We start from the raw sequence: 19283 nt of genomic DNA, 5'->3' as shown, positions 1-19283 counted from the left end.
GACCGGTTCCCGGCAATAAAAAGGTTGGGAAGCACTGATCTCGAGGATGGTTAAAAAATAATAACATTACTTATTGTAAAGAAATAAATGACATTATTGATCTAATTTGATATAACACATTTTTATGTTTTAATTAACATTCCATATAAACCCAACACAATATATATAGTATAAACAATAACTTGTTACAAAATAATCTTCATATATTAATAATGTAAATGTAAAATCAAATTTGTACATAACTGGAAAACAGAGAATAGATAAAAGAAAAACAAATATATAAGTTGCACACTTCCAAAAATATAAATGGGTAACAACAGAGGGTCAAAACAAAATATATTATATATTTACAATAAATATGAGTCGTCTTTAATTAACCTAAAGTTTATATTAAATAAATCTTTTTTTTATATATATATATATAGAGATGAGATTATTCCAAATGGAAATTATACATTTTCCTCGGGAGAATAATAACATACAAGCAAAATAACATTAAAATTACGTATATGAGGCTATTTTAAGGACTAGTAGTAGACTGCTTCTTAATCTACCATTAATTCTAAAACAAATTAAAAAATATGTTTTTTTCGATACACACAGGGGACGGGTTGTGAAATGAGTTAGTTTACCTGAAATGGACTGCGCTCAAGCTGTAAAATTTGTTGCTGTGCGTGAGATAACTGCCTTGTGGCACTACCTAATTGCTCATGTAAAGCAGCCGCTTCTAAACACTTCACACTCAAGCGCTCCTTTAGCTCTAACATCTCGCTTTGTTGCTCTCTTGCGAAGTTCTGCTTGAACCTTGCGACTTCCCTCAAAACCTACAAGCAGAAACAAATATTAAAAGACATTAATATTTGCTTTATAACACTTACTTCAGCTTCATGAGCTTTTCTCATTGCGTCTAGAGCTGCCAAAGTTGCTTGTGTTTCTTCAGCCAGTGCTTGTTCTTTCTCCTGTCTCAGAGCTTGTAATTCCCTGCCATGACAGTCGCGCAAATCTTGTAGAGTTTTCCTATGCCATTGTTCCATTGCTACCAAAACACGTTCGCAGAGGAGCTGCAGAGTTTCCAAATCTCTCTGTTGTTTCTCACTTTCACAGTTAGATAATGCTTCTCTGTATGCAGCTCTTAAAGATCTGACGTGATTCAAGTATTCCGTACCCAAATAAATCTGCTTCCTCTCTTCATCTTCGCATCTGTTTAAAATTCAATAATAAGATAAAATAATGTAAAATTTTAATATATTTGATTACCTATTGTTTGGGTTATTTTTCATCAACAAAACGTTTTGCTCAATATCCTTAAGGTTCTGCCTCAGATGTCCACATCTTGCAAGTATATCCTTGAAATCTTCGCAAGCGCCATTCGTTTGGATATTTGCACCTATCACATTGCCAAGACTGACAATATCGGCCTCCAAATCTTTGATCGCGCTCGCCAGTTGAACCAGCTCTACTCCTAGATACAAATCGTGCGGTATGCTGTGTTTAACATTTCCAAGCATACTTTTAAATTCTGCTTGCAAATCTTCCCGGACATCAACTAATTCTAAGTTCTCCAAGCAATCCCAGCAAGACTCTAAATCAAATATATTAATCACGAAATTGCTTCCTTCATCACTCTGATTACTCATATTCTCAGTTTCACCTCGCAAAACAGAAATGCGTGAATCAATTAGTGCTTTGTGTGCAATTATATCCGCGAATTCTTTTAGCAAGGACCCTGACGAAATAGCTTTATCGCTCTCCGATCCTCGTCTGCAATTTTGCCTCTGAATTTTGGCCAATGCCAATTCGTACAATACATTTAATTCTTCGATGTATCTTTCCATGTCCACCCTAAGTGAATTCTCAACGGCGTCGGACCAGAGTTCTAGCATCGCCCGTTCGTAGGCGAAGAAAGTGAAAAAGTTATTCTGATCCGAACTGGAAATCGTCTCGTAATTTTGAGCTGTACGCATCAATACGTGATTAATTTCCGACGTGATCAGTTCGGAGTTGATTATCTCCCTACTGGCATTCCATATTGTGGCCTCGTCAATATTCAGTCTGCAGCTTTCATCGTTTGATAATGATAAAGATTCAAGGGCTAATGCTTCGGCGAGCTTTGGTAGTTTATTAGTCTTGTAAATTGATAACAAATTGGCAACTTTGTTTTGTTCTTCCTCTAAATATTTGATTGCAGGTATCAAGTTTCTTGGGATAGGCACGGCCTTGGGATACGTAAGGCCATTTGCGCAATATAATAAGCGTTTTGTCAAAACTTTGGTTAAACTAGCAATGCTCGTGAGGCAATTAGGTGTCTCGAATCTGGATTCTTCAGTCAATTTCAATTCTAATTTTGCCAAAAGATTTGCAGTCTCCACTGTCTCTTTAGATAATAATCGTTCGCAGCTGTTGTCTGATGTTAGTTGCAACTTGACAGCTTCTTCGATGCGACCTAAAACCGAAAACATTAAAATAAATATATTATTTTTATTATATGAAATTATTTACCAATTACTAAATTTTCGAAAGCTATTTTTTCCGCGAAAATTTCCATTTTAGCATTTTGATCCAGTTCACCTGCTTCTCTTAGCACATTTTTCTTTTCCTCTAAATCCTTCAATTTTTCTCTCAGAAGATTTTCAAGTTGTAGAACAACGGATTTTGCAGACATGCTCACAACACTTATCTCAGATTCACCAAATTTAATTTTAAATATATTATCTAATTCATCAAAGCACGTTTCCAAAGCTGTTAAACAGTCAATGTCTTTTTTCTTGATGTGTTGTGTTAAAGTTTTTCGACAATCGACAAATTTATCTTTAGCTAATCTTAAAATACTATCAGCACTTATAATATTATTGGTATCTTCAGTCTTGTTTAATTCGTTAAAACTATTATTCATGAGCGATTCGTTGGATGTGTTGACCAGATTCACTTTCGTTTCTAAAGCGCTCAAACGCATCAAGAGTTTCATTGGTTCGGAAGATGTAGCGCTGTCTAAGGACTTCCTTCGAATTCTTCTTAAAACTTTATCCTCTATAGGAGAGGAAACTTCGGTACTTCTATCTCTTTTGTGTTTCCTACGTGACCTACCGTGTTCCAAGCTTAAAATTTTCGCCTCCAATTCCGTCACCTTATCTTCAACCTCTTTATTTATCGAAAAATTTTCTCTCCCTAAATAAAATAATTAAAAAGTTATTTCAATTATAATATAAATGCAAATATGTTTTACCTTTGAGCGATAGTGATCTTCTCTTCTCTCTAGAATCTTGTAGTTTTGATTTCAAAGATCTCGCTTGTTTTTCAACGGTTGCATATTTATTTGTCAAATCCTGTACTCGACTTGCCATTAAAGTAGACTGAGCTTGGGATTCTTGTTCTGCCATGTCTAAACTAGATTTAAGGCTGACATTTTCTAACTCTAATTCGTCGTATTTCAAATGAGATTCGCGTAATTCTTTCTTGACTGCGCGAATTTCAACCACAGCTTTTTCGAATCTGCTCCGCAAATCAATGCACTGTTCGATAAGTTCGTTTTGGTTGAGGTTATCTAAATCTATATCCAGATCGATATCAGTCAAGTCGGTCAATGAAGCCATTCGTTTTGATTTGTTCAAGTTCTTGCCTTCGATTTCTTGTAGTTTTTTGAACATACGATCGTTGTCGAGACGATGTCGAGACAGTCTTTCATTTGCGCATTTTAATTCCTCTTGCAAACTGGTTACAATTCGTTGCTTTGTCTGTAATTCGCGTGACAATGAATTGCACTTGTCTTCGGCTTCACTAACATCTCGTTCATAGTCTGATATCCGCCTACTCCAAATTTTCTGTTCCTTCGAGAATTTTTCATCGGCATGCTTTATCTTTTGAGACAGTTCCTTTTCGATCATTTCTAAATTATATATTGATTCTTTGGATTGTTTCTCACGAATAACAGAGTCGGTTTGTTGTTTCTTAAGTCGTGTGATTTCTGATTCAAGCATTTGTAAATCGTTCGAGGCGTTCGTCAGTTGTTTTTTGAGGTCGTCAACTTCAGCAGTCATGGTTTGATCGTTGTCTTTAAAACCAGTGTCCAGTTCATCTGTTGATACACTGTCCACAGTTGATTGTCTCGATTGGCTGCGAGGTAATTTGGGTCTTAGACGGTTCCTGTCTCTTACCCTACCTAGCAATGTTTTTTTCTCCATCGGTGATGTCGGATTGTATTCGCTCCAATCTTCGGAATCTCTTCGGCCTCCTTCGGAAGCTGTTCGATATTCTTCGTCACTCGAAAGAAGTGCCGAACGAGGCGTGGCCGGAGTGGATGGTGCTTCTGTATTAGGAGCCGCCTTTTTGAATGCCTGCATCCAGTTCGAACGTATACTGGAGGTAATCGCACTTAGAGTTAACGTCGGTCCAGACCATTGGATTTGGAATCCGTAACGTGTTTCCGTTTGTATCTCACTGTAATTCGTGACAGTGCTTAATTCGACTGAAACTTCCGGAATCGCCTGCTCATCTTGATCTTTGTAAGCGCTTAACGTCGGTCCGCACAGAACCCACCAGAGGCGCTGCCATTCACCGTTGTTATGATCTTTAAACCACAGCCAACCCTAAAATTAAATTCGTCATTGAGATGATGAGAGAAGACTGTATGCGTAATTTTGTAATTACCTTTTTTAGGTGCAGCAAACCTTCGGCCGGTAATGCAAGGCTGGATTCAGGCGACCTGTCTGTGAGAGCCGTTGCGATGTCTCGGAATCTCTCCTTCCTCCAATCTTGGCGCACCCGCGCTTGGGCCTTATCCTCACATCTCAGCTTATCGCGAGTCGGAGGAGACCCGGAACTCATCACATAATCTATCAAATAAATAAATAACAATAATTGATATACAATTGATAAATCGATACTTAATCAAGAGTTTTCATTTAATTAGATTAGCGAAGGGTTGAAAACTGTCAGGTGATATTGAATCATGTTAAGTAAAATTGCTAATTATATTATTTATAAATTGAAGGTAAAGTGATAATTTTTTCATTTTTCCTGATGGTTTTAGAGTTAAACTTTTAGATCCAATTAAAGTGTGGTATATTTCTTCAAAATTATATATTTTTTGCCCGCAGTTATTACCTCAAGTTGAACAAGTCTTTTTCTTCCAATTCCTCTCTTTTCCCAATTTTGTTCTCAATATCTGCATTTAATTTTTTTTTTAAATGTGATGTGTTATTAAGCTAATGCAATTTCATAATACTACTTATAGCTTTTGGAATATCTTCTAGAACAGCGGTTGCCAAAGTGGTGGTCCGCGGACCACTAGTGGTCCGCGAGAAAATTTCGCTGGTCGGCAGAAAAATGTGGAATATACTTACTCATCATGTTAAGTTATGTTTTAAGATGCATTAAAACATGATTCAATTCATAACAATACGTGACAAGTTATAAAAACTTCTGTCGTATACTGTACACACTGGCCATTTTTTTTATAAATATATTTAACACTTAAAAAATCCTATTAGAGGTCCGCGGGATTTAAATTATGAATTAACTGGTCCGTGAGGTCAAAAAGTTTTGGCGACCGCTGTTCTAGAAGATATACATTTTAGTAAAATGCGTGTAATTAATGTTTTCACTCTTTGAATACCGACAATTAATGAAAACAGAGATATGATTTTTCGTACCAATTCTTGGACTAGGAGTTGGTTCGATTGTTAATGGAACGCTGGTTGAGATATCATGCGGCCATTTGGGCCTGACATCCTCTCTGTTAGGTGACTCGCGTTCCTCTTTGAGGGGTGGCGTTGTGAAGTTGGTACGAGGGCTGGGGCCCGTGCAGGAAAGATGTCTCGGCCGTGGTGGTTGTGGCGATGCGCTGCGTCCCAATTGCGGCAATGAAGGAGATGCTCTGCCACCAGGGAAAGTGGCATTCCGTTTGTGACGACGCGGGAAAACGGCTAGAAGTTCCGCCCACCATCGAGCATCTTCCCTGCTGGCCGCCTTCACGAATGTCACCCTATCGGGACCAGTTAATGCAAGCGAATGAGGGTGTCCTGTAATTTGCTCTGCGCCGGTGACCTCCAGGACTTGGGACATGTCTACGGATCCCTGTGGAACTGTCTCAGGCTACCAGATACAGTAAACAATACAAAATAAAATATTAGAAACAATCCAATCTCTTAGGGCAATAAGATTTGCATCTAGCTGATATAGCTAGTACGTATATGTAAAACAGCATATGCACATGCAGATGAAGAAAGTACACTATAAATATCACATGATATTCTCTCAGTCTATAGTGCAAAGTTACAGAAGTCAACAACCGCAAATAGTTTTAATACTCTTTTGCTGGAAGTGTGCATATGTGCGTGTGTATGTTTGTAAGTTGGCTGCTGCTAAAGTAGTTCGCACGCGACTATTTCCTGTCTTTCTTACTCTCAACACTTACAAAACATGAAAGGATTAGAACTTCATTGCACAGAAGCCGCAAGAAAGATATTCAGTTACTACTTACGTGTTCGTCTACGGAATAATTCAACTCCCCATCGTCGTATAGCACAAACCAGCGTCTCTGCCACCTCTGGAAATAATAAAATCAAATGAAAATATGAACTTCGCTGGGCGGAGTTATAAAAAAGAAGGCGGGCGCAGCAGTTACACAAAATGAATGTACGTTGGGTTGCATAAAAGTGCATTTTAAAATTTTATGTGGGCCTCCAATGTGTGAGCGTGTGTACACCTCGATGATTCCCTCCTTAAATAGGGTTTATGGTTTACATGCATTTATGGGTTGAAAATGAAGGTCAGACCGCACGTGAGTGTTCCGCACCCATTAAACATCCCACGTGTCATTCACAGTCCTTTGCTATTCATACATATACAATCCAACCTACCTCATCATTTCTAACATTTCAACTCGGTCAATATTCATTATAATTTTTACACCTAAGATGAAATAAAAGGCAACAATGAAATGTACGAGACGAGGACGAGTACGAGTAGGAAAAAAGAGGTGTCTTTTACCCCCTCAAACAAAACGTATAGCCCACTCGCAAGGTTAATAAAAATCCGCCTCGGGTTTTCTGCCCGTGTAATGCGACACCCACCCATACTTATATAAATTGCTCTGCTTACTTTGTTGTGCGGCATACGCAATAAATCTTCCCACTGTATTATGTCATTATTACAGGCCAAGATATGGGTTAAGAATGACTAAAGCTAATCAACCAATGAAACAAATGTAGAATTTTAATAACATATTTGATTCATGCTTCATTTATCCTCAATTTAATAATAATTATTATTAATAGTAATTAAGTTATTCCCGTTATTCAATGCACACTGTATTCATTTATTCTCCGATATTTAAAAAAAATCTGATACATACGCCCTCGTAGATTTCTTATCTATTTATGAAACAATTACATATGTGAAGTATGGTTTCACCAAGATTATCATATACTTTATATGGTTTCTATATATCAGAGGCGGGCACGAAGCAATTTTTGGTCGTTTGCTAATAGTTTAAAAACTAATTATTTCGAATGTTACGCTAGTAAAATGAGACAAAAATCTCTTCATTTTATTAAATCTGGCTATTGGCCTACTCGACAACAGTGAAACCACAAAAAGGCTGAAGCGTTGCAAATCACTAGAATTAGTAATCTATATACTAGCAATCTATATACTAGTAATTACTAATGTTCAAATCATAATGGTAACTATCCGCCGATAAAGATTATCCATCTATTGTCAACCGCGATCTTAAATTTACTTAATATTCACATTGATGAACAGATTTATTCACAACTATACGACATAAAAAAAAAATAAATCAGGAAGCCCTTGTTATAAATAATTTCATTAATAATTTTAAAATGATTCGCTATAGTAACTGAGTAGTAAGAAGATCCTTAATAAATAAACTTGCTGATTCGTTATAAAAAAATCTGCGTTTTTACAAACAACTGAATCAAAGTAGCTGACTTGGTATCATACGTACTTTATACGACTAAAAATGTCTAACATCTTTGAGTTATACCAAATAAAAAAAAGCGCTGATCCCTATTTTAAAATTCCAAACTCAACACAAAATATTACTGCTATGGTAAATAATTTTGGTTAAAGCACGTAAATGACATAAATATTTGTAAGCATAAATTTAAATTATGTTCATTAAATAATAATTCATTCCAATTGAAGTGTTCTTATTTATCTCATTATTATGAATAATTATCATAGATCCAATAATTGAATTCCGAATATAATACATATCAATGGATGGAGATAGCTGAAATTAAAAAGAATAGACAATAACTTTTTAAATAAACTATTGAAATTTATATAGACTTCTTATTTGTATGTAAAAGAAAACTGATTTCTTACAAGTAATTAATTGTATTAACTGTATATTATGTTAAATTGAATAGCATCCAATGTTCGCATTAGATAATAAATAATTTTTCTACATTAATAATTGTCTTATACAGTGAAGCCTTGTTTTTGAAATGAATGTACGCTGTACATTTAGATTTTCGAACATATTTAGTATACTAACAGTCCTTCGAAATCAAATGAGTTCGACAATCGAGGTTCTGACATATCGGTAAAGTTTTCTTTTTTTTAAATACTTGTGTTGAATATTTTCAAGGATGTTATAGATTATTGACTATTAACAATTATTAATTTGTTCTGTTACAAAAAAAAATACATTTAATCTGATTAATTAAAAATTTAAAGAAAAACAACTTAAGTTGTAGACGTCGTTTTACGATTTCAACATGTTCATTAGAGAAATAAATCGTAAAAGGAGCAGCGAAAAGATTACAGTCACTTGGTGATTTTTTTTTGCCGACGCCGCCGCCGCGAATGGCGTAATGTAATTTTAACGATCCCCCCTTTTTATTATCATTACACCACACAATATTTCGCTCGTTCGTTCGTTCCTTTCTTTTTATTATTATTTTCTTCTTCTCGTTCATGCGCTCTTACTTATTCGAACCGAGCCAACGATAATTATGATTAATGTGGGTTATTATATCTAATTCCGTATGTGGTTCAATACACTGAAAGGAAGAAGAAACAACGACCCGAAGATAACATCTCTCGGTAATCCGTACATATATAATTGATTCCACAGATACGGGCAACTCTACTTCTTCTTCTCATTGCAATATTCATTTTTTTTTCGTCCTCCTTTTCTTTTTCTTACACTTGTTTTACTTGTTCTCGGGGGCATTCATATCATTACAACTTTTACAAAATACTGAACTGAAATAATATTAAATATGGATCAGTGGAACAACAACAAGCTAACTGGCCGAAAAACATATATGTACACACATTGCGTGGCAATTATATTCCGTCTACATCAATGAAATGCGAATGACATAGAAAAAAAAACAAACAAAAATAATATGCATATATAATTTATGGCATACGATGACAGTTGTCATTCTACTTTTATGAGTTGATATTATATTTAATTGTTAAATGAGTTACAACCCTATTTACTATTATATAATTATAATAGGACAAGCAAAGACATATAAGCTTAATTTAGTTTTAACTTTATAAAGGGCGGATGTACATGCAATGTACAAAGAGGAATTACCACGTTCTAATCAGAAAATTTATTAAAACTATGCACTGTTTTTATGCATATAAATTTTTATTGTTATAAATACATTTTACAAATAATCTAGCCGTTCAAAGAGTTAAATGGTTGCAAGTGCAGTAATGGTTGCAAGTGCACTTTACTACTATTTTTTTAAACTTAAAATTGAAACATTTAAATATTTTTTTATATTTTCATACAAGGTAAAAAATGTAAATTAAATGAGTAAGCGTTATGTGAAATTTAAATATAACTGAATATGGAGATATGATCAAGCGAGAAGAACTCATTAGCATGTGATCGGTTTTGCATTTGAGATATTTGAAATGATCCGATGGGAGAAAAAAAAGCACACACTCACAAGGTATATTCTTATGTAAGTCGTTACAGCAGCATCAAACAATATGCATGAGTAGAAAATGGCTTGGGAAAAAATACGAACAAATTTGATGGTAATAATGTGGCTCCCATTGCAAAAGTTCTTTATGTTGTTGTTGTTTGATGCAAGAGAACGTCATTAGAGCTTCTTCTATTATTCTGGAGCGCATTATTTTCATCACATATCTTTTAATTGTATAGAAACGCAAGAAAACAATGAGAAATTCTGAGAAATATTGATTCCATCGCTATCTCACATCGTTTGATTAATCTGTTTTCTTTTTTTGTGTATGTATTCTGGGATTTTAATTGCGATTAAACCTGTCCGGCTTAATGGTAAATTATAGGCGCGGTGTGCAAAATTTCATTATTTCGGCGATGTTTAGAGATAATGATAGACTTCAGACGAGTTCAACTTATACACTTCATGTTAGAGGTAAGCCGAGGGAGAGAGAAAACAATAATAAAACCAAAATGATTTCGAAGAAGACAGGAACGAAGTGCCAACAACGTTGTTCCTTCCTACAAGAGAACGCAAACAAAAATTTTGTCATAATGTGAGGCAGGTGTGGCAAAATAGATAACAAATTACGGTATCTGGTTAGAATAACCCAGTTTGTGTTTATAGATGTACTTGAAGCCGTCAACGTATATACATATACACCAAAACAAACTCGGCTTTCCACTTCTGGTTATATCTTCTTATTAGCTTCAATTTCATTTATCTCTCTTCTGTTTTTTTGTATCCTTCCCTCCGGGTTACTGGAACATTGCAAGACGGACGTTTTCCTGTTACATTTTCCTGCTAAACTACTCTCCGCTTTCAGAATTATTTTTAAACGCACAAACATACATGTAATATATCCATATATAGCAATTTCACTATTATAGTAAATTACAAATATAATTTATGTTGTGAAACTGTTTAAAATGTGCTTTAAATGATATTATTTATATTCGAGACTACATAAAATATAGTCAAAAAAACTATTACATTAATTTATAACAATCATTATTTGGAATAGATACAATTATGTTTAATATTAAATTAACTAAATTTAAATATATAAATATATATTACATAAACAAATATAAATCATAATAAAAAAATCCTAAATAACCAACTGTTACATTTTTTTTAAATTTTACAAAGCAATCTATCTACAAGCATAAAAAAATAAAAACAGATAACAAGCTCTAGTTCTGGATTAATTAATGAAAAAATAAAAATATGTATTAAGAGAATGCTTATAAAAGAAAAACTGACGAACGCATACACGCAAATAAGTCTTATTCTCAATTTAGACATCACTAACACTAACTTTAAAAGCAATTATGGAGGTCCTGTGGTTTAAATCGTTTCAATCTTCGTCGATGAGATTCAGTGTGTATAAGCTCAGAGGTTTGAATAGTTCTCCAGCCGATGTTGGTATTTGCTGCTGAGTTCCGTTATCTCATCCTTCACAAATCTGACTCCAGTGTATTGATGTATGTACTCGTTAGTCGAGAACCAGAGAACAATTACTCTGAGCGTTTTTGACTGGAACCGCTGTATGATGTTAATACTTGTATTACAAGCAGATCCCCACAGTTGTACCCATCAGCCAATGCAATCGTTTAGCTGTCAGTCCCAGCTGTTTTCTTTTTGTCGTGATATGTTTTTTCCAGGGGAGTCGACGATCCAGATGCATGTCAAGATACTTAGCATAATCAGTCTGTGGTAGGACACTGTCATTCAGTGTAACGGGTGGACAAGTTTATCGACGCATTGTGTACGTTACGTGCACCGACTTAGTTTCATTAGCCCTGATTCTCCACTTTCTCAACCAATGTTCGATGCTATTCAGACTTCTTTGGAGTATCTGTGGGGCTTAGTTCGGTTTTGGTGGGATGGTAGAACAACGGTGTCATCAGCAAATATGGCTATAGTGGCGTGCTGAGGAGTTGTTAGATCAGCCGTGAAGATCAAATAGAGTAAGGGTCCAGAAACACTTCCCTACGGGACACCAGGGAGGATTGGGCGTAGCGTGGTCACTTCGTCCTTGTGCTTGACCTGGAAATGCCCCCAGTCAAGTACGATTTGAATATTTCGTAATATTCATGTGGACACTTTTTAATTTTATATAGCAATCCTCCATGCCATACTCGGTCGAACGCCTGTGAGGAAATGTCCTCAAGACTTGCCAATCACATCTACCACAAGATGCACCTGTTTCAGTGCCATCTCGCTCACGAAATCCGAACTGGTGTTCCGGAATGAGATGACTATCCAACAGGAAGGGCTTCAGTCTTCGCAGCAACAGCTTCTCGAACAGTTTAGACAGTACTGGCAGGAGGCTGATTGGTCAGTTGGTTTTCCAAGTTTGGCGATGATTATGATTTGGGCTACCTTCTACTGTGATGGAAATATACCGAGTCTGAGGATTGCGTTGTAGATAAGCGTTATTACCCTAATGCCGATACTGGAGAGCTGCCTCAAGACCTCTGCTGTGATCAAGTAATATCCTGGCGCTTTTTTTAGCTTTAACTCTAGTATTGTTAGCTTAACCTGCCTCACATTAAATTGAGCTATACCGATATACCGTTTCAGAATTTCCGAAGACAGTGTTACAAGTATTGGCGAATGGTCGGATGAAAAATCCAAACTCGTGTCTATGGAAAGGTAGTTAGATACCCTTCACAATGCCGGTATCCAGTACGTCAAATTGTTTGGCCCTGTCGGTTGGCCAGTAGGTTGGTTTACCGGCGGATAGATGTGTGAGGTTTCGCGATTGCATAGCTTTCAGTAGCTATCGACCTTTTGATGTTGTAAGTCTGGAGCCCCACATGGTATGCTCGCATTGTAGTCTCCAGCAGCAATGAAGCGACTACCTAGAATGTCGAAGAACTCGACAAAGTGCTCAAGTTTGTTGTTGTGTTTGCAATCCTCTACAACGACGCTTGTTGCCTGCAAGTGCTCTTCCTGAAATTTCGGCACTGGGTAGTGCTTAATGCTGCTTCTTGTTCCTGCATGTGCAGTACCATCAGGATGATCCGTCGCATATACCGTATTCTTGACATGTTCACTGATGAGAGCGAACATAGTGTCCATCCGTCGCATAAGTTGCATCATCATATCGTAAAGCTTCTCTGATTGGTTTGGAGAAGATGCGGATGGCTGTACATCGTCTACGGTTATAGCTTCGGCTTGGTTTTTCGCTGCTTGGGCATATGATTTCCCTGGTATTGTTGGGTTAACGGGTGTAGTTGCTGGAGTTAACGGAGTTGTTGTCTGGGTGAGGCAAATGTCCGCTCTCTGATCACCCTTTATAGTTCCCTGGGTGGTTGTCTTCGCACAGTGCACATTTTGCTGGTGTCTCTGGTGATTTGCTGCACTCAGCTGAAAATGCTTTTGCCCGCATTTCATGCAGCGCGGCTGCTTGGAACAGTAGTTATTCGTGTGTCCATAGCATTGGCACCGAAGGCACTGCAGTACTTCCCTTCTCTTAATCGGTGCTTCGAAGGATATTTTTTGATGCAGCAGAAACACAACATTATATATATCCAAATAACATGGGAAGTTGTTTGCTTGAATCTCTGTCACTTATGTTCCGTACAGTGTGGCCAAAAGACTTAATTTCCTCTTTTATGTCCTCGGTATTGCATGAGGAGCGTTTAGTTTTCTTCTGGTAGAAGTGGCATGGGATGTGTTTATCTTTGATTAGCACGCTAATTCTTTCAAAGTCATTGGTACCGCTCGCTTGTACCTTCACCTGTTCTGCCCAACCAATTTGAGCGTGTACGCATTCTTCCCGACGGTATCAAAGTCCTTGATTAGTTTGTTAATGTCGTCCACGTCTGGGATGAAACTGGTTTTGGTACGGTTGGATTATTAATTGGTGTGTCTTTCGGCTGGGACTCTTCCGAGCCGTTTGGCAGACTGGCTAAAACAGAATACGGGTTATTCACTAGTAGTCCCGTTGGGTCATTACCGCTATTTTTATTTTGTTGTTTTTTTGTTATTGCTGGTGCTGTTGTTGTTGGTGCTGTTGTTGTTGCTGCTGCTGCAAAAGCAATTTTCCCTGTCCTCTGAGCAAGTCTCTAAGCTGGTAATTTTTGCTCTGTATTCTACCAGCTCAGCATGGACTCTGTTTAGTTCTGTGTTGCTGCTGCTTGTACTGCAACTCTCCGCATTCACTTGCTTTGCTTGGATGGTAACGTTTTGCCGCGTGTTTATTTTTTTGGTCCCCTGAATTGGTATATTTATTTCAGTTTTTTCTTGGGTCTCTTCCTTTTTCTCCTGGCTTGGGTGGAACGTACTCCTCGCCGTCCGAAGAATCTTTGTCCGCCATTCTGGTTGGTACTACTATTTTTTGTTCTCACCCACTATTGTTTGTTTACAACTGTACACAGGAAAACTGATTATCACAATTTAATTTGAATAACCTAAGACGGAGCACCGAACACACGTCTTATCATTTCAGCGTCTCAAACTGAACTGTTACAATGAGTATTAAATTTATTTCATATATTGGGTTGTTACATAAGTCCGTTCGTATCTTCAACCTTTTTTTCAAAAAGAACTACATTCTAAAAAAGGACTCAAACGTTCGTGCAATTTCATTATGCCATCTCCAGATGTCAAGGTGAATTTTGATGTCATCCAAATATTCCATTTTTGTTTTGTTAAAGTCATTTTGTAGAGAGCGAAACAAATGGTAGTCGGACGGTGCGAAGTCTGTGATTACAGATGTTTGAAGTCTAGCATTGTCATGTTGAAAACATATTCGTCATTTATTATGAAGATCAAGTTGTTTACAGTACTTGACCGAATTAATAGTTTGATTATTCGGTAGCAGCTCATAATAGACAACACCCTTGAAATCCTACTAAATGTACATCTTTTTCATTGAAACTAGGCTAATCTTTGGTGATGTCTGGGGAGCACAATCTTTTTTAGACCAAGACATACAGTGCACAACATTATTGTAGAGTATCCATTTTTCATCTAAAGTAAACAAATTGTGGAGAAAAGGTTGTTACTGGTTTCTCTTAATAAGCTGATCATAAACGAGCATACGCTGCGTTCAATCAGATCATATGGAACCCACACATTAGAACGATTGACGTAACCATCAGCATTGATATGTCTTTGGACTAACTGTTACATGCGACACATTGATTATGTCCGCTATCTCACGCAATGTAAAATGTGGATTTTCGATCACCGCAGATTATATTGACCGTGTCAGTTGTTATAGGCCGTCTGGAGCGCTTCAATTTGTAAGCTCAAACTCACCGCGCCTGACCTGTGGATACCACTTTTATACGACGCGATAGGTAGATGCAGATGCCCACTAGATATCGCATATCTTTTTAGCCGCTTGAGTTGCGTTTTTTCTTTTCGAAAATAATTCAGCATAAAATGCCAAAAATTCTCATTTTGTTTCTTCTATTTCACCCTACACAAGGTCACAAACTAGATAGCTGCAATAAAATGTAGCCACAACTGTACACTACAATCAAAAATCTCCTCACACCTAACTATTCACCGACCACTGGACCACAACCCAATATAATATTTTTGATGATTTCTAGTATATTAATTAACTATAATATAAAATGTGTACAATCAATTATAAATTATTATTAACTTAAATAATTGATATTACCGTTAACGTATTAAATCCATTTTCTGTACAAATTGTTACAAAAAAACTAACTAATTATTTTAACGTAATTATTTATGTGTTATTAAAATAAGATAATTTTGTATGGAACTATTACAAAAAACGATAGCGGATTCTATTGTAGTGAGAATTTTTTTCGAATGGCACAAGTAGCGCGCTTAGTTATATAGCGAGTGCAGTGGTGATTTAAAGATAGCAATTAGTGCTGGTGTGTGGCAAAGGAGATTATTGCTTTGAGACGCTCTGTTTCACCGGCGTCGAGAGTCGATGGTTTTGGGTTGCCCTTCACTCTTTCGACTTCCTGGTTTTGGGTATGCATGCATCTATCGGAAACGGGTTGCCGGTCATTCGGAACGCACGTCCGCTTCGAAGCCTCCTCCTATTCTATGAAAATTACACCGACAGAATAGAGTAGATGGCGTCGTTTTAATTAGATCTTTTGTCGGGACGAACGATCCCAGCTAATAAAGTTGCACTCGCATTCGAAGAGGAGAAGATCGAATGTGACTCCTCGGGCCGATGGAGCACGACATCTAAATATCATCATCCCATTTCACATATAAATTACTGTAATAATATGGTTTCCTTAATGTAATTGTTGTTGCGGATCTTCGCTGTTGTTGTTTAGGTACCATTTTTGCGAATGCTGTTGCATCACGGCGTTTTCACTTTTCCCATGCACATACTACTATTTTATGGCCCAAAACATTTTCGATTTGCACTTTTGGAGAATTACATAACGTCCTGCAGTGGCTGCTTTCAACTCCTCTTCTTAGCGTTCGCGTCGCACTATATATAGACATAGTCTGCTACGTCGAGTTCTTCTTCTTTTCCATCATCGTCGACATTTCATTCTATTCCCTATTGCGTGCGAATGCCATTCATTACCATTGAAACTCGCGTCGTTTTTCGCAGAAACATTACTACTCGATTCTGTGAACTTGAACTGCTGTTGTTGTTGCTCGTCTCGAGAACTAGAAGACTCGATCGGATGTCGAACATTGGCAAAATCATCGTTTCGTAAATCAAATGCATCGGTCAATTTGATGATAAAGATATAGAGGCTATTGGAAATTTTCTAGATTGACAACAACCACCATAATATCGCCAACGGCACATTAGTAAGGAGTAACTTTCCCATATCCTTGTTCTAATATTGTATGTGTGCATTGAGATTTCAACTTAGGCGGAGAGAAGATACACGCACCCGTCTCTCACGACCTATGATTGTCTTCTCCAATGAAAACCCATACATAGATACCGTTCCTTGCACTAGTAATCTTCGCTATTTTATTATTAATCTTTTAACATTTAGCAGATTTTCCGCCTTAAAACCGAAAGTTACAACAATTCCCTGTTCCCATTTTCACCGTTGCGTCACCGAATCAAATATGTGTTCCTTCCGCCTAACTTCCCAAACATAACCATAATTCATATTTAACTAATTATTTATATTTCGTATTCAATTAATGCATCATATATCAACTGATTGTCACTTCACTAAATAAGAAATTAAGGTTAGTTCCAATTTGTAAAATTCAATTTATGTTAAAAAAAAAAACAGGTGATCTATGCAGCGTTTTTCAATCGTCGGTCTGCGACACTAATATAATTGACTCACGGAGAAACTAATGGAGTAGAGCTATATTTTTTTACAATAGTAATATTGTTACCGGTCCGGGTAAATTTTGGGTTGTGAAACACTGGTATTTGTATAACACACAAATACAACAATACCTCGCACAGTACGATAAAAAATGTCTTTAAAAGGAAACCAAAGTTTGAAATCTCAATATTTGAACAAATAAGTGGAAATTCTTATCTGTAATACCTTTGATAAAAATGTAAACAGATCGATGTTACCAGATAAGAATTGTTATGTAACATTTACGTAGAGATTGTAGGAGAATGTACTATAGATCTGGAATAATTTAATACTGATTTTGTATGTTGAACTTTTATATGCAAAGCCTCAAAAATGAATGATTTTTAAAATTACTATGGAATTGAGGCTATAAATCGGTAACTTAATTCACATATTGAAGTAATATGCGGCCGGAGAGACGTTGATAAAACAAAAACGTCTGTAATAATTCGGTATTGAGGTGAGTGCGAGGAGTTCAAGGCTCGATAAATCTTAATATTCCAAACACACAGCATACAGACACCATACAAATCAACACTATCTTTTTCTCTTTATTTCTGATTCTCACTCACTCTCTTTCTTTATTCGCTTACTCGCACATACAATAATCGTTATACAAGTCGGTAATTGCGAATTCTTTTCGTTATTGGCAAATAGAAGAATTTGGGACAGCCGTAACGGCCGCACGGCACAGCAATCCGTGGAATGTTTCGGTAGCCTCACGCGCGCGGCATTTGCATATGCACTTCGCTTTAAAGCAAAAAAAGGAAAAGTTTAAATGGATTTTGCATTGGGGCTCACCTTCGTCCTATTGAGGGGCACAGAGAAGTCCCAGTCGGGGGCCACAAACAGGTATCCACTTCGGGCTATAGACCGACTGGCCTGGAAAAGAGAGAACAAAAAACAACATTTATTATCATTATTATTGTCATCATCTTATTTGTTACACCCGAAAGTTTTGCTCACTTGATGAAACAATGTAATAGATTGATAATCGATACATTTTGCGATGGAATGTGACCAATTCCAGTAATTGCATTCGCGTATGACATAACTTTCTACTGAAGAATAATTAGTTCCGTAGAAAGTATGTTTCATTCACATTTACTTAAAAATTACGACTAAGTTGCATTCACTTTCAATTTCTATAATAAAAAAAAACTTATATACAAAAAAAGAAACACTTTTACTAATATAATATTTTATATTTACAAAATATAAAGTAAACGTACATGCAATGAAAAATGCATAGTGGCATACATGATCTACAATAGCAAAGACTAATACTCCACAATGAAAGATCTACTAGATCAGCGGTTGCCAAACTTTTTGACCTCACGGACCAGTTAATTCATAATTTAAATCCCGCGGACCACTAATAGGATTTTTTAAGTGTTTAATATATTTATAAAAAAAATGGCCAGTGTGTACAGTATACGACAGAAGTTTTTATAACTTGTCGCGTATTGTTATGAATTGAATCATGTTTTAATGCATCTTAAAACATAACGTAAGTATATTCCACATTTTTCTGCGGACCAGCTAAATTTTCTCGCGGACCACTAGTGGTCCGCGGACCACCACTTTGGCAACCACTGTACTAGATAATCTACGGTAATTAGAGATGTTTAATCCTTTAACACAAATATATTTATTTAAATCAATATTATTAATACTATAAGAAAACAAAATAAAATTATTGTGATACATTTATTTTATCTAAATATTTGTTTCTTGAAACTGAAATTCTATAGTTCATACTAAAGTATATAATAAAATGAAATAACTTTATTATTTTAGTGTAATTATATCTATAGAATAATTAGAAAAACACCAATAAAGAAATTAATAAATAACTCGTAACGCTTTTAGTGAGAATCGCCGAACAATTGCCATTTGACATATATTTCACTTGTTCCATTAACCTCAGGGCCATCTTCATGTTATTTCTGAACAATAATAATAATAATACAGAGAAGAGAAAACAAGTTATTGTATGATTGGAAATTCC

General features: G+C 36.2%; 1 protein-coding gene across 2 annotated transcripts in view; it reads right to left on the bottom strand.

Annotated features, from left to right (window-relative positions):
• Positions 1–440: 440 nt before the first annotated feature.
• The window catches only part of LOC108569083 (protein outspread), a 51860-nt gene continuing 33017 nt past the window's right edge, over positions 441–19283 (bottom strand). For both annotated transcript variants that reach the window (XM_017930492.1, XM_017930500.1), the window contains exons 2-10: positions 18074–18154; positions 6479–6544; positions 5649–6090; positions 4645–4829; positions 3224–4583; positions 2500–3165; positions 1258–2443; positions 879–1200; positions 441–824 (exon numbers count right to left, since the gene is read on the bottom strand). In XM_017930492.1, coding sequence (XP_017785981.1) covers positions 624–824; positions 879–1200; positions 1258–2443; positions 2500–3165; positions 3224–4583; positions 4645–4829; positions 5649–6090; positions 6479–6544; positions 18074–18154 — 4509 coding nt within the window. In that variant the 3' untranslated portion in view covers positions 441–623. The remainder of the gene's footprint in view (positions 825–878; positions 1201–1257; positions 2444–2499; positions 3166–3223; positions 4584–4644; positions 4830–5648; positions 6091–6478; positions 6545–18073; positions 18155–19283) is intronic.

Source organism: Nicrophorus vespilloides, unplaced genomic scaffold, assembly GCF_001412225.1.
Source record: "Nicrophorus vespilloides isolate i.1.1-1 unplaced genomic scaffold, Nicve_v1.0, whole genome shotgun sequence".
NCBI classification, from domain to species: Eukaryota; Metazoa; Arthropoda; class Insecta; order Coleoptera; family Silphidae; genus Nicrophorus; species Nicrophorus vespilloides.
Note: the sequence above shows the minus strand (reverse complement) of the source record. Positions and strands in the feature narration are given on the sequence as shown.